The sequence below is a fragment of the Oncorhynchus keta genome, chromosome 13 (assembly GCF_023373465.1).
Source record: "Oncorhynchus keta strain PuntledgeMale-10-30-2019 chromosome 13, Oket_V2, whole genome shotgun sequence".
NCBI lineage: Eukaryota > Metazoa > Chordata > Actinopteri > Salmoniformes > Salmonidae > Oncorhynchus > Oncorhynchus keta.
This window is the reverse complement of record NC_068433.1, coordinates 42,060,173-42,075,005: the sequence shown is the minus strand read 5'-3', so window position 1 is coordinate 42,075,005 and position 14,833 is coordinate 42,060,173. Positions and strand designations below refer to the sequence as shown.

At 45.5% G+C, this 14,833-nt stretch overlaps 1 protein-coding gene across 2 annotated transcripts; it reads right to left on the bottom strand.

Moving 5' to 3' along the window:
• Positions 1-4,513: 4,513 nt before the first annotated feature.
• Positions 4,514-14,766, bottom strand: LOC118392361 (FYVE, RhoGEF and PH domain-containing protein 4-like). Of its 2 annotated transcripts, none has more exons than XM_035784288.2 (12): positions 14,418-14,766; positions 10,485-11,332; positions 10,230-10,375; positions 9,823-9,979; positions 9,503-9,641; positions 9,211-9,269; positions 8,836-8,982; positions 8,139-8,323; positions 7,990-8,020; positions 6,206-6,283; positions 5,825-5,950; positions 4,514-5,644 (listed from the first exon to the last, which is right to left on the bottom strand). In XM_035784288.2, exons 1-12 carry the CDS (start codon positions 14,527-14,529, stop codon positions 5,396-5,398), a joined length of 2,277 nt encoding a protein of 758 aa, XP_035640181.1. In that variant the 5' UTR covers positions 14,530-14,766; the 3' UTR covers positions 4,514-5,395. The 2 variants fall into 2 exon arrangements, with proteins under 2 accessions (XP_035640181.1, XP_035640182.1); XM_035784289.2 differs by having other exon boundaries at positions 6,212-6,283; positions 14,418-14,765.
• Positions 14,767-14,833: the final 67 nt, after the last annotated feature.

The window sequence follows — 14,833 nt, the reverse complement described above, 5'->3', positions numbered from 1 at the left end:
CATTGACAGTAGAATAGCCTTACTGAAGAGCTCAGTGACTTTTAACCAATTAAATGAAATGTTATTGTTCACACATGGTTAGCAAATGTTAATGAGAGTGTAGCGAAATGTCTGTGCTTCTAGTTCCGACAATGCATTAATATCTAACAAGTAGTCTAACAATTCCCCAACAACTACCTGATACACAAATTTAAAGGGGTGAATGAGAATATGTACATACAAATATATGGATGAACAATGGCCGAGCGGCATAGACATGGTGCAATACATGGTATAAAATACAGTATGTACATATGATGAGTAATGTAAGATATGTAAACATTACTAAAGTGGCATTATTTAAAGTGCCATTGTTTAAAGTAACTGGTGATCAATTTATTAAAGTGGCCAGTGATTGGGTCTCCATGTAGGCAGGAGCCTCTCTGAGTTAGTGATGGCTGTTTAACAGTCTGATGGCCTTGAGATAGAAGCTGTTTTTAGTCTCTCATAGTCCCAGTTTTGATGCACCTGTACTGACCTCGCCTTATGCATGGTAGCAGTGTGAACAGGCAGTGGCTCGGGTGGTTTATGTCCTTGACAATCTTTTTGGCCTTCCTGTGACATCGGGTCATGTAGGTGTCATGGAGGGCAGGTAGTTTGGCCCCGGTGATACGTTGTGCAGACCGCACCACCCTCTGGAGAGCCTTGCGGTTGAGGGCAGTACAGTTGCCATACCAGGCTGTGATACAGCCCGACAGGATCCTCTCGATTGTGCATCTGTAAAAGTTTGTCAGGGTTTTGGGTGACAAGCCAAATTTCTTCAGCCTCCTGAGGTTGAAGAGGCGCTGTTTGTCTGTGAAGTGTACGCCGAGGAACTTAAAACTTTCCACATTCTCCACTGCTGTGCCTTTGATGTGGATAGGGGGGTGTGCTCCCTCTGCTTTTTTTCTGAAGTCCACAATCATCTACTTTGTTTTGTTGATGTTGAGTGAGAGGTTGTTTTCCTGACACCACACTCCGAGTGCCCTCACCTCCTCCCTGTAGGCTGTCTTGTTTTTGTTGGTCATCAAGCCTACTACTGTTGTCTGAAATTTGATGATTGAGTTGGAGGCATGCATGGCCACACAGTCATGGGTGAACAGGGAGTACAGGAGGGGGCTGAGCATGCACCCTTGTGGGGCTCCAGTGTTGAGGGTCAGCGAAGTGGAGATGTTGTTTCCTACCTTCACCATGAGGGCGGCCCATCAGAAAGTCCAGGACCCAATTGCACAGGGCGGGGTTGAGACTCAGGTACTCCAGTTTGATGATGAGCTTGGAGGGTACTATGGTGTTGAATGTTGAGCTGTAGTCAATGAACAGAATTCTTACTTAGGTATTCGTCTTGTCCAGATGGGATAGGGCAGTGTGCCGTCTGATGACGATTGCATTGTCTGTGGACCTGTTGGGGTGGAATGCAAACTGACGTGGGTCTAGAATGGCCAGTAAGATGGAAGATGGAACAATGGCGGCCATCTCAGTTGGAAGCATGTGGGGACAGCAGACTGGGATAGGGAGCCATTGAATATGTCCGTAAACACACCAGCCAGCTGGTCTGCGCATGCTCTGAGGAGGCGGCGAGGGATGCCATCTGGGCCAGCAGCCCTGCGAGGGTTAACACATTTAAATGTTTTACTCACGTCGGCCACGGAGAAGGGGGGATGCAGCCCTTGTTAGCGGGCCGCGACGTTGGCACTGTATTATCCTCAAAGCGGGTAAAGAAGGTGTTAAGTTTGTCTGGAAGCATGACATTGGTGTCCGTGACATGGCTGGTTTTCTTTTTGTATTCCGTGATTTTGTGTCTGAGCCATTGAATTGCGACTCCACTTTGTCCCTGTACTGGCATTTTGCTTGTTTGATTGCCTTGCGGAGGTATAGCTACACTGCTTATATTCAGCCATATTCCAAGACCTTTTTCCATGGTTAAATTCCGATTGGTCTACGTGGTAGGTCACACAAGCTCACAGAACGGGACTGACAAGTGCTGAAGCGCGTAAAGATCGTCTGTCCTCAGTTGCAACACTCACTACCGAGTTCCAAACTGCCTCTGGAAGCAACGCCAGCACAAAAACTGTTTGTCGGGAGCTTCATGAAATGGGTTTCCATGGCCGAGCAGCTGCACACAAGCCTAAGATCACCCTGTGCAATGCTAAGCGTCGGCTGGAGTGGTGTAAAGCTTGCTGCCATTGGACTCTGGAGCAATAGAAATGTGTTCTCTGGTCTGATGAATCACGCTTCACCATCTGGCAGTCCGATGGACGAATCTGGGTTTGGCGGATGCCAGGAAAAAGCTACCTGCACAAATGCATAGTGCCAACTAAAGTTTGGTGGAGGAGGAATAATGGTCTGGGTCTGTTTTTCCATCATTCGGGCTAGACCCCTTAGTTCCAGTGAAGGGAAATCTTAACACTACAGCATACAATGACATTCTAGACTGTTTTGGGCTTCCAACTTTCTGGCAACAGTTTGGGGAAGGACCTTTCCGGTTTTTAGCATGACAATGCACCTGTGCATAAAGCAAGGTCTATACAGAAATGTTTTGTCGAGATCTGTGTGGAAGACTGGCCTGCACAGAGCCCTGACCTCAATCCCACTGAACACCTATTGGAACATTGACTGTGAGCCAAGCATTATCACCCAACATCAGTGCCTGACCTCACTAATGCTCTTGTGGCTGAATGAAAGCAAGTCCCCGCAGCAATGGTCCAACATCTAGTGGAAAGCCTTCACAGAAGAGTGGAGAGGCTGTTATAGCAGCAAAGGGGCGGGACCTACTCCATAATAACACCCATGATTTGGAATGAGATGTTTGACAAGCAGGTATCTACATACTTTTGGTCATGTAGAGTATATAGAGTATATAGTGGAAGGTCTCCATCTCCATAAAATGTGTAGAACCTTATATAGGAATATATTTACTTAAAGAGATGCTCCTGTACTTTGGTGAAATCATTTTTAAACCTCCCATTTTTCTCATGATACCACCTATTTTGTGAAATGCATCAGTCCCTCCTGCAGCAAAGAACCCCCACAACATGATGCTGCCACCCCGTGCTTCATGGTTGGGATGGTGTTCTTTAGCTTGCAAGCATCCCCCGTTTTCCTCCAAACATAACGATGGTCATTATGGCCAAACAGTTCTGTTTTTGTTTCATCCGACCAGAAGAAATATCTCCAATAAGTATGATCTTTGTCCCCATGTGCAGTTACAAACTGTGGTCTGGCTTTTTTTATGGCGGTTTTGGAGCAGTGGCTTCTTCCTTGTTGAGCGGCCTTTCAGGTTATGTCGATATAGGACTCGTTTTTACTGTGGAAATAGATACTTCTGTACCCGTTTCCTCCAGTATCTTCACAAGGTCTTTGCTGTTGTTCTGGGATGATTTGCACTTTTCACACCAAAGTATGTTGTCATGTCCTGTATTACCAAATCATGAGAGCAAACCACACACAAGTCAGAGTTATCATAAAGTCCATCTTTAATTATATGAGCTTCACCATAGTCCTGTGACTCTCAGATCAATTCAGTGTCCATAAATGAATTCTCTGAGAGTGCTTACAAAACAGTCCTTAGTATCATTTATAGCCAAGAAACACCCATCAAAACTCACATGACAAATAACAGATCTTAGGAACATTACACAAAGAACCTTTTACCCCACTCTGGACCCCAGTATTTTTTCCCACATAAGCATACTATAAAAATTGATAAAACATCTTATTTATAAATATTACCTAAAGGATTCTGATTCTGCCACGACAATGTTCATCTCTAGGAACCAGACCGTGTCTCCTTCCTGAGCAGTATGGACCAATGGTGTTAATACTTGTGTACTATTGTTTGTACAGATGAACGTGGTACCTTCAGGCATTTGGAAATTGCTCCCAAGGATGAACCAGACTTGTGGAGGTCTACCATTTTTATCCTGAGGTCCTGGCTGATTTCTTTTGATTTTCTCATGTTGTCAAGCAAAGAGGTACCGAGTTTAAAGGTAGGCCTTGAAATACATCCACACCTCCAATTGACTCAAATGATGTCAATTAGCCTATCGGAAGCTTCTAAATCCATGTTCTGGAATTTCCCAAGCTGTTTAAAGGCACAGTCAACTTAGTGTATGTAAACTTCTGACCCACTGGAATTGTGATACAGTGAAATATAGGTGCAATAATCTGTCTATAAATAATTGTTGAAAAAATGACTTGTGTCATGCACAAATGAGATGTTCTAACCGACTTGCCAAAACTATAGTTTGCTAACAAGACATTTGTGGAGTGGTTGAAAAACAAGTTAATGACTCCAACCTCAGTGTATGTAAACTTCCGATTTCAACTGTACCTGCACATGTGATGGACCATTGTTGGGTCATGAGTGCTACTTTCAGAACTACTGGCAAAAAAAGTACAAGAGAATCTCTTTCATAACACATACTGCTAACATAAGAAACTTAACTGATAAGTTTCCAACTTTTCTTTTCTAGTCCAATAAACACATTGCTTTACTTTTAAACAAGTTTAACTTTATTTTTTTCAAAAGGTAAATCATTTCAAATACAAACTAGAAGGTTACTTGATTTTCTGATCCAGATGGGGAATAGCCAGAATACTCTTACATCGAGTTTCTATACAAAATACATCTCATTACGGTATACAGAGCTCCAAAAGTACAGTGACATTTTGGCTCTGTACTTTGGATTTCAAATGATACAATGACTATGGGATTAAAGTGTAGACTGTCAGCTTTAATGAGGGAATTTTCATCCAACATTTAGAAATTACAGCACCTTTTGTATATAGTCCTCCCCATTTTAGGGGACCAAAAGTATTGGGACAAATTCACTTATCTGTATTGGCATTCACATTAATGTAGAAGTATTTAGAAACATATATTATATGCTTATTTACAATACAAGTAACCCCAAAACTACACAATACGTTATGTACCATACATTTCTATTGGGAACAAAATAATCAGAAACAACCAAAACAAACAGCAAATGCATCCAACAAGGTTGTAGAATACCCATAAGTGAATTTGTCCCAATACTTTTGGTCCCCTAAAATGGGGGGGGACTATGTACAAAAAGTGCTGTAATTTCTAAACGTGTCCCCCCCGTCTGCACTTTAACATTGTCACTGTCCCAATACTGTTGGAGCTCACTATCTCATTAAGGCCATAACACTGAACACAAGTACAGACACTTGGGGATAGTGTGTGAACACTGAGGCTGTTCAGGCGAGCCTCCTCACTGTCATTGACAGCCATCCCGTTTCTATTGGAGACACTCCCGTAACCATTATCAGTGACACTTCCGTTGCCATTGATGAAAGTCCCCTTGCCGTTGCCAACCATGGCGTTGTCATCCCATTAACCACCATCCCATTTTCATTGACAACCGCCGTCACCTGTCCCCTGCAAGGGGACCCTAGACAAGGCCTTCAGATCCTGGGGAAAGGGTAGGGATGGAAATGGGGAGGTGGGGTGTGGAAGCTCTAGAATGCCCCCCCTCCTTGCCCTCTCCCCTCTGTTGGCCCGGAGGGTCAGGGCGGAGTGGCAGTCTAGACACACCTTGTTCACCTTGTTGCCATCGTACTCCAGAGTTACTTTGTTGTCTGAACACCTCCAACACACCACCTAACAAACAGGTGGAGACACAGGACGTCATGGTCATATCGGTCTGGTTATGTTAGAAAGAATGGAAGTAGAATGCCATTTCAACTAATCATAACCTTAGCCCAGCCTTAGGTAAAGTGAATGTGTGCATCTATGTGTGTATGTCTATGTACCCGTGTGTGTGTGTGTGTGTTAACTCACACAGCCACAGGCTCTGCAGTGGTGTTTCCATCGGGTGAGGGCGTTGAAGGGTTCGCTACACTTCATACACATGGTCACCTCATTGTCCCAGATCCATCGAGGGGCACGCCGACCCAGCTCCTCCGTCTGTTTTCACACACACACAAAATCAGTTCGTCTCACCAACCTGTTTTTCCACCCATACATGCAAGAGGATCTCAAATGAGTCGTTTCTCCTTCCCTTTTGCTAAATGATCAGTTCCCCTCCACACCCATTTGCCTGTAATTTATCCCTCTATATGAATACAGCAAGCATACTGTACAGATGGAGAAACGCACACAAAAGAATGGAAGAAAATATTCTATTGGTCTCGGTTTTGCACAAAAATAAGGGATCCTTACAGATACCTCTACTTCTTTAGAAGCTGACTTAAAAGTCTCATTCTTCTGCCGGAAAACATCAATGGTGTCCTGAAAAGCCTGAAAGTACAAGGCACATTAGACCATGTGTACTCTCCTATATATATATATATATATATATATCATATCATCCCTGACCGCTGGCTACGTCCCTTCCGTCTTCAAGAGAGCGAGAGTTGCACCCCTTCTGAAAAAACCTACACTCGATCCCTCCGATGTCAACAACTACAGACCAGTATCCCTTCTTTCTTTTCTCTCCAAAACTCTTGAACGTGCCGTCCTTGGCCAGCTCTCCCGCTATCTCTCTCAGAATGACCTTCTTGATCCAAATCAGTCAGGTTTCAAGACTAGTCATTCAACTGAGACTGCTCTTCTCTGTATCACGGAGGCGCTCCGCACCGCTAAAGCTAACTCTCTCTCCTCTGCTCTCATCCTTCTAGACCTATCGGCTGCCTTCGATACTGTGAACCATCAGATCCTCCTCTCCACCCTCTCTGAGTTGGGCATCTCCGGCGTGGCCCACGCTTGGATTGCGTCCTACCTGACAGGTCGCTCCTACCAGGTGGCGTGGCGAGAATCTGTCTCCTCACCACGCGCTCTCACCACTGGTGTCCCCCAGGGCTCTGTTCTAGGCCCTCTCCTATTCTCGCTATACACCAAGTCACTTGGCTCTGTCATAACCTCACATGGTCTCTCCTATCATTGCTATGCAGACGACACACAATTAATCTTCTCCTTTCCTCCTTCTGATGACCAGGTGGTGAATCGCATCTCTGCATGTCTGGCAGACATATCAGTGTGGATGACGGATCACCACCTCAAGCTGAACCTCGGCAAGACGGAGCTGCTCTTCCTCCCGGGGAAGGACTGCCCGTTCCATGATCTCGCCATCACGGTTGACAACTCCATTGTGTCCTCCTCCCAGAGCGCTAAGAACCTTGGCGTGATCCTGGACAACACCCTGTCGTTCTCAACTAACATCAAGGCGGTGGCCCGTTCCTGTAGGTTCATGCTCTACAACATCCGCAGAGTACGACCCTGCCTCACACAGGAAGCGGCGCAGGTCCTAATCCAGGCACTTGTCATCTCCCGTCTGGATTACTGCAACTCGCTGTTGGCTGGGCTCCCTGCCTGTGCCATTAAACCCCTACAACTCATCCAGAACGCAGCAGCCCGTCTGGTGTTCAACCTTCCCAAGTTCTCTCACGTCACCCCGCTCCTCCGCTCTCTCCACTGGCTTCCAGTTGAAGCTCGCATCCGCTACAAGACCAAGGTGCTTGCCTACGGAGCTGTGAGGGGAACGGCACCTCAGTACCTCCAGGCTCTGATCAGGCCCTACACCCAAACAAGGGCACTGCGTTCATCCACCTCTGGCCTGCTCGCCTCCCTACCACTGAGGAAGTACAGTTCCCGCTCAGCCCAGTCAAAACTGTTCGCTGCTCTGGCTCCCCAATGGTGGAACACACTCCCTCACGACGCCAGGACAGCGGAGTCAATCACCACCTTCCGGAGACACCTGAAACCCCACCTCTTTAAGGAATACCTAGGATAGGATAAAGTAATCCTTCTCACCCCCCTTAAAAATTTAGATGCACTATTGTAAAGTGGCTGTTCCACTGGATGTCATAAGGTGAATGCACCAATTTGTAAGTCGCTCTGGATAAGAGCATCTGCTAAATGACTTAAATGTAATGTAAATGTAATATACTCATTATTATATTATTAGTCATTTAAACGGGTTTCAAAATATGACAAAGCACTGTTACCTTTATCCAGTCCTCTTCGTCTTGTTCAGAGCTAGAAAGACAACGCCACATGTTAACATTGATACAAAATATATATAGATCCATCCATCCAAGACCTTCAGGTGAGTTATATTATTGTGACCCCCCACCCCCCCCCACAATCCCCTCACCTGGCCTGTAGGTCCAGGGTCCTCTCCAGGGTCCTCTCCTTGCCAGACACCTGGAAGCTGTGGGGGTGGTGTTCGTTGGTGGTGCGCTGCACCGTCATGCCCTCCACGTCAATCCGTGTCCGCACGGTGAAGCGCTGCCCCCCCAGGCTGAACCGAGGAGTGCAGCACAGCAGCATGTTGTTTAACTGGATGGACAGCAGAGGGAGGGAGAGGCAAGAAAGACATAAGGGTTTTAAGTATGCGCCACAAGAGTCTCCTGAATGACCCATTAATGCAGGAGTGTCGATCTCATTCCACAGAGGGCAAGAATGTCTGTTTTTTTCTCTCCTTTCAATTAAGACCTAGACAACCAGGTGAGGGAGTTCCTCACTAATTGGTGACCTTAATTCATCAAGCACAAGGGTGGAGCAAAAACCCACCCTCCGTGGAATGAGTTTGACATGTGTGGGTTAAATGGATGGATGTTCAGTGGTTCCTAGTCAGTGAAGTGCAAGATTCTGTTGAAATGGAGATGATTTAATTTCAAATTATACATAGCAGAAAATCATGTCTGTTCTACACTATACATTTCTAGACCAACATTATGTAATGGTGTGTCCTCCTAAACGCCATAAGGTCTCCATTGGGAAAGAGATGGTCTGACCTCAATGGGACTTCCTGGTAAAATAAAGGTTAAAATATTGTGAGCTGGTCTAACCAGGAAGAGGTGTCGCTCCATGGCGGAGTGCCTGGCAGCCAGCATCAGGATGCGTCCCTCCCGGATGAACTCATTGGAGGGGTTCATCACGTCCTCCTCCTCCCCCCCCAACATCTCGTAGATCTCCAGCAGCTTCTTCAGATTCTCCTAGAGGACAACATAGCAGAGTGGAGGATGTTAGACAACAAAGCAGATCAAATTTCTGTTCCAACTGATTGCAAAATAACAAAGTACAGGATGGTAACAATGGTTAACAGTAGTAACATTTTACTCACTATGCCTAAAGAAAAATGGCCTCTAGATATACTGTTGTCTGTATACTGACAATTGTTATCTGCAGTAAGTAGAGGATTAGCATATTAGTTCTGCACGTACTGATTGGCGGATGGCACTGTTGGAGTGCGTTGCTGCCATGGAGATGACCTGCAGAGACTCTGAAAGCAGACAAAGAGAACAACACCTTATATTTTTTAGGATAGTAAAACCACAAAACCTAATCTATTATGGTTTCTGTGACAGTTCCTCAGACTTGTAGTAACTGTGATGACACTGTGTGAGTCTTCCCTAGCGATGAGGACTACCTGATCTTTGTTACAGTCAGAGTGAGGTCAGCTTTTGTGGTATGTTGGACTATGTCTATGCTACAGTAAGGCAGGTGCCAACTCACTCTCTGCATGACTGTGGTCTGAGTCATCATCAGGCAGTCTCTTGAGGTAGTCTCTCAGCAGCATCTCATAACGAGGTAGTCTCTGGACCGGCTCCAACATGTGGTGCTGCAGGGTCAGACTACCACACACCTCCTGACTCTGGAAGATAACTCTAAATCAACAACAGGGCAAGACCGACTCAATGTTTCCACCACTGCAAAGTCAGCAGCTATTGATTTCCATTGGGTGAATGGTGATATGAAGATTAAGAGAATGAATAAAGATATTCAGGTAAAGTGTGAACGGAGATTTACTCTGTGTCCCTGCCTGGCCACTGTACCTGTATATCCTGTATGACGTTCCTGAATGGTGCGGACCTCTCCGTCCAGACTCTAAGCAGCTCCATGGCGTGGTTGAAGCTCATCACGTACTCAGCATACATCCTGAGGAAGGGAGCATGCTGCTGCATGACATCACCCAGACGAGGGCTCACAGACCTGTGTGGTCAAGGGTCGGAGATCGAAGGTCAAAAAATGATTATTTAATCACTGTTTAGAAATGGTGCTAGCGATTTAAAGTAGGAATGTTAAAACCACTGCGGTCTTTGTGAGGCTGGATGAATTACATAAAATATAACCGTATTTTCATTTAATAACAAGGTTCCAATCCAATCATGTCCTTCAGTTCCATTGTAAATAATTACGTCATGTACTTCAATTGCAACATCATCTATTTGGGTCGTCTCACCATTGGCCCATGTGCGTCTCCAGGTCTGGCAGTAGGAACTGGCTGTGGAAGGTGTGGATGGAGGAGATGTTGGAGAAGATGGTCCTCACCACATCTACAGGGAACAAGCCTTTACCGGCCTCCTGAGTCAGCCGGGCACAGAACACCTGCACACACAGTGTTAAAACACTGATAATTAATACATACTGATCAAGTCATGTGGTGATAACTACAGTGGATGAACAGAAACCGTGAAGTTGACAGTGACACACTGACCTGGTCTAGCAGGTGAAGGCGAGCAACATAGGCCCTCTCTGTGAGCAGAAGCTCGTTGGCAATCTTATACAGCTTCTGTTCAGTGGAGTCCTGCACCCTCACCTCCTCACTCCCTCCCTCCATCTTCTTCTCATCTGTAGAGCTCTCCTGAAGCATGGCCTCCTCCGTCCCAGTTCTGTGAGAGGGGGACAGGTCCACGTCGCGCCCTGTATCCACCTTCCCTCCGTCTCCTACATGGCCATCGACCAGTACAGCGTCCCTCATCAGGTCCAAACCATTCATATTTATGGGAGAGATTTCCCTCGCTCTGCCCTCCCTATGAGCCACTACTACTGCCCTGTCTGGACTGTGTCTATGAGCATCCAGTCCTGTGTGGGAGCTGTCGGTAGACCCACTGTCTGGGTCTCTAGGCTGGTCTAGGCTTATAGAGGTGGTGGTATGCGTTGGGCTGCTGTTAGCTGATCTGAGCACAGACTGGTTTTCCTCAAGGTGAATGAGGTCAGGCAGGCTGCAGGGTGATCCTGCCATGTGACCATGTCTCTTCATCCTGGCCCCAGGGCTTCTCAGCTGGTTCAGCCTGGATCCTGCTCCCTTCCCTGTGGACTGAGATCCTAGTTTGTAGCGCTTCCCTGGGCTGTGGACACCTAGTCCCTTTCCTGGGCTCTGGGTCCCTGGTGGTACCCCCTTCACTTGGCTGTGCCTCGGCCTGGTCCCATGACACTTTCCTGGGCTGTGGACCGTTAGCCCCCTAGCTTGGGGTCCTGATCCCGTCCCTGTGAGTAGAGCTCCTTCTGGCCCCGTGACAGGGCACTCCCCAGGGCTCTGGAGATGAGCAGGTTTAGGAGACACTGGAGATAGGGAGAGAGAAGCTGAGTAAGGGATCTATCCTAGCCTGGTTCCAGAACAAAAAATATAAAACGCAACATGCAAAGCGTTAGTCCCATGTTTCATGAGCTGAAATAGGGAATTGATTAATTACTCTATATGAACTGTAACTCAGTAAAATCTTAGAAATGGTTGCAAGTTACGTTTATATTTTTGTTCAGTGTATTTGTGCTGTCTTGCCAACTCCTATTGACATGACAATGTCCATAGAAGTTAGCAAAACAGCACAAACAGATTTTGGACCAGGCTACATTTAGCTTGTAGTGAAGTCTACTGGGCATTTGTAGTGGTATTTTAACACTGCATTTTAAACCAACCACACTCCCCTCAGTCCCCGTACTGTGCTTTGAGTAGGGATTTCTTAGCAGGGCTCTTTCCATTGACCTCCTCTCCAATTGTGGCAATGGTGCTCCCACAGCTAGAGTACTATACACAGAGCCACATGTACTGCTGCTCAGTACTGAGGGAGAGCGAGAGCTCTAGTTAGAGTCAGAATGGACACCTGCCATAGTGACATACAGTAAGGATATGAGGAAGTTAACATACTTTGAATAGTCCATCCTCTGATGGCGTACTTAGGCCGTCATTGTAAATAAGAATTTGGTCTTAACTGACTTGTAGTTAAATAAAAGGTTCAATTTAAATAAATCTGTCACCGACACCCCTGTGACTTATTGGTTGGAGGGGAAATCTGTGTTTGCTACATCCATTCTGGGGTTTTGAGATTGGTGACGTGTGCCCATTGATTCTTGAATAATGTTACTTGCAGATGCCTCATGAGCTTGGTTCAACCGTCTTTCCCAGACGGAACCAAAAATGTAAGCTTGTTTAGCCCCGTTGTTTGAACAATGTACTTGTAAACAAACACTGTAGCCTCAAATGGTTCAAACTATATAGTTTTCGTCTCGTGGTTGGTCAGTTTTTGCATCCATAGAGGGGTCTATGAATGTGAGAGTGGTTGCATTTCTCCACCCCTATTCTTCAGCTGTTTACAGGAACATTAGCACAGTGGCTACTTGTCCCCCCCCACCGCTTTCTTTTCGGGATAATTATATTGTGTTGACTAATGAGTGAAATGTGTGTAAAACTGAATAAACGGTGTAAAAAAAAAAGTGTTTGGGCAGGAGAACCGTTTTACCTTGTTACAGTATTCATAGGGTGTAGCTCACTACTAGACTGTTCTCTACTCCAGATGTGGTGCCTCAATTCCTTTGTAATATATAATAATAATAATAACGAAGCGGCCTTTATTTATGGTAAAAGCGGACATTGTTCTTTCACTGAAGGCGTTAGCGTGCTTTTTCTAAGAGTTTCCAATGCTTTCAGGAGTTTTCCCCAATGATGTCAGGAGAAATGAAAGATTAACAACTGCATTCCCGGACAAAAACAATGCCAAGCGCACTGATATTATAACCAACGCCAGGAATCAAATTCCCCACGTGTTGCAGAGATGGTGTTTTTCCCGGTCATCTGACTGCTTTTCCTTCTCACTTCCCTCAACATGTTAAGCTTTTCTTTCTTACTTCGCTGGAGAGATAATAGGCTACATGTCTTAACCAACAGACTGCAGTCAGTGTATATGTGTCTACTGAGGAGGAGAGGACCGCCAAAGTGACAGTTTGTTGTTTCGAAGTGGGCAAAAGTTAGCAAAACAGGTTCTGGATGTCAGGCTAACATTCCACTCCATGTACTCTGTGCCATGCTGATTAGCATGATAAAGAGTGGCATGATAACTCAAATAGACCGGTACCCAGGCTAGGTAAAGATTCAACGGAAAGTGCCAACTGCCAACATGAGTTTAGCATAATAGACACGGACTCTGCAGTATTGGCACAGTTTGTGTTCACAGACACACTCAAACCCTGTGTGTTTGTCATACAGTGGCCAGTTAAATCGAATATTACTTCGCTGGCTTAAATGGCACTGTGAAATAGCGAACCAACTGAATAATCGGCATTTGCATGTTTCTGATCAATAAAAAGCCCACAACTTAAATCCACAAGATGTGTTGTCGGTCTCTGACAAAAATCTCCCATCTTGTCATATACACTGTTCCAGAGGACAGAGGAGCGCTTCGCTCACGCACCTGCTGTTCTTGAATTGAGTCCTGCGTCGGTCTCAGACTCATACACACGCAAACAGTCACTCACTGCTTATCAGCGAGTGTCCCTTTCTGACTCTGAGTGGTCACGGTGTGACTGTCTTGTCAGAGGAAGTGTAAAGGGGAGGAGTTTCCTGAGTGAAATCAGGTGACAAAACAGTTCCATCAATAACTCAAAAGAGTATTTGGTTAGCATCTTACATTAGGTTGAATCTACAACCTTTTATTTTTTTTCACCCTTCTAACCTAGGACCTACCGCCTCCAGTTTATTACTGGGGGAAATAACAAACGTGAGACGATTGTCCAGTGAGGAGACGTGGATGAGAAATAGTTATCTCCACAAACAAACTACATCCGTGTCTAAGGGACAGTAAATCACTAACATATTATGCCAGTCAGCTGTGCTCAGTCAACGCCTTGGCAGACACTATGTTATGGCTTCAGAACTACATAGACAGAGGTAATCCAGTCAGATTTGTGCAGGTGAAAGGAGATTTCAGTTTAGCTCAACTTCAGTAATCAAAAGAGCTGAGCCCAGCTGCTGACAATTTGCACACAGACACACAATACCAAGAGAACGTTGTTTACAAACAAAACCCTGTTATGTTTTCAGGGCATGCCAGTGGTAGATTAGCATAACCAGTGAAACTACTGACTCTTCTGCCTTAGACATGGCTGAGTTCACCCACTTCAATGCACTTGAGATGGTCACACTAAAGAAAAAAAAGTGTCGGGTAATTCAACCACTAATAAATAATACATTGCCCGTGTAGTTTACAATTAGAAAATAACACAGGAGATGATTTTGTAAAGAATATTCGCTAATATCGCGTCTCCATTGTGGCCATGACTAAAAGCCCTCAGCTATAATAGGATACATTTGAAATCTGTCCAGTGTTAAATCACTCAAAGTTTCCAAAAACAACTGCAGTTTGAGAAGGCTGACCTTCAGTCTCCCGCCGTATTCCCTTCGACTTTCTCCTCACCGCCGTCCGTCTAAATTCCTCCGTCTCACGATGAGTGGTCTTCACACTCTCACTCTGTTCACCGTCAAACATGGTAATATGATTTATAATAATAACTTTTATACCACTTATTGTTCCCTTGAGCGTGAATAATGATCGGATTCGAGGCGTGTAGTCTACGAACGCCGGAGGGCTTTACGCAGGTAATTACCGAGCTGCTCCTCCAACAATAAGCGTACCAAATTCCAAAAGTCCAATACCGATTTCCACATGCCATGAATCTCCATCAGTGGAATCGAATCCCGATAGGTCTTAAACAACGGCACAAAAACCGCCCCCGTTTTATAAACCCTCCGCCCCCTGAGAGCCTTCTGCAGAGGGAACTCCCAATACTGTA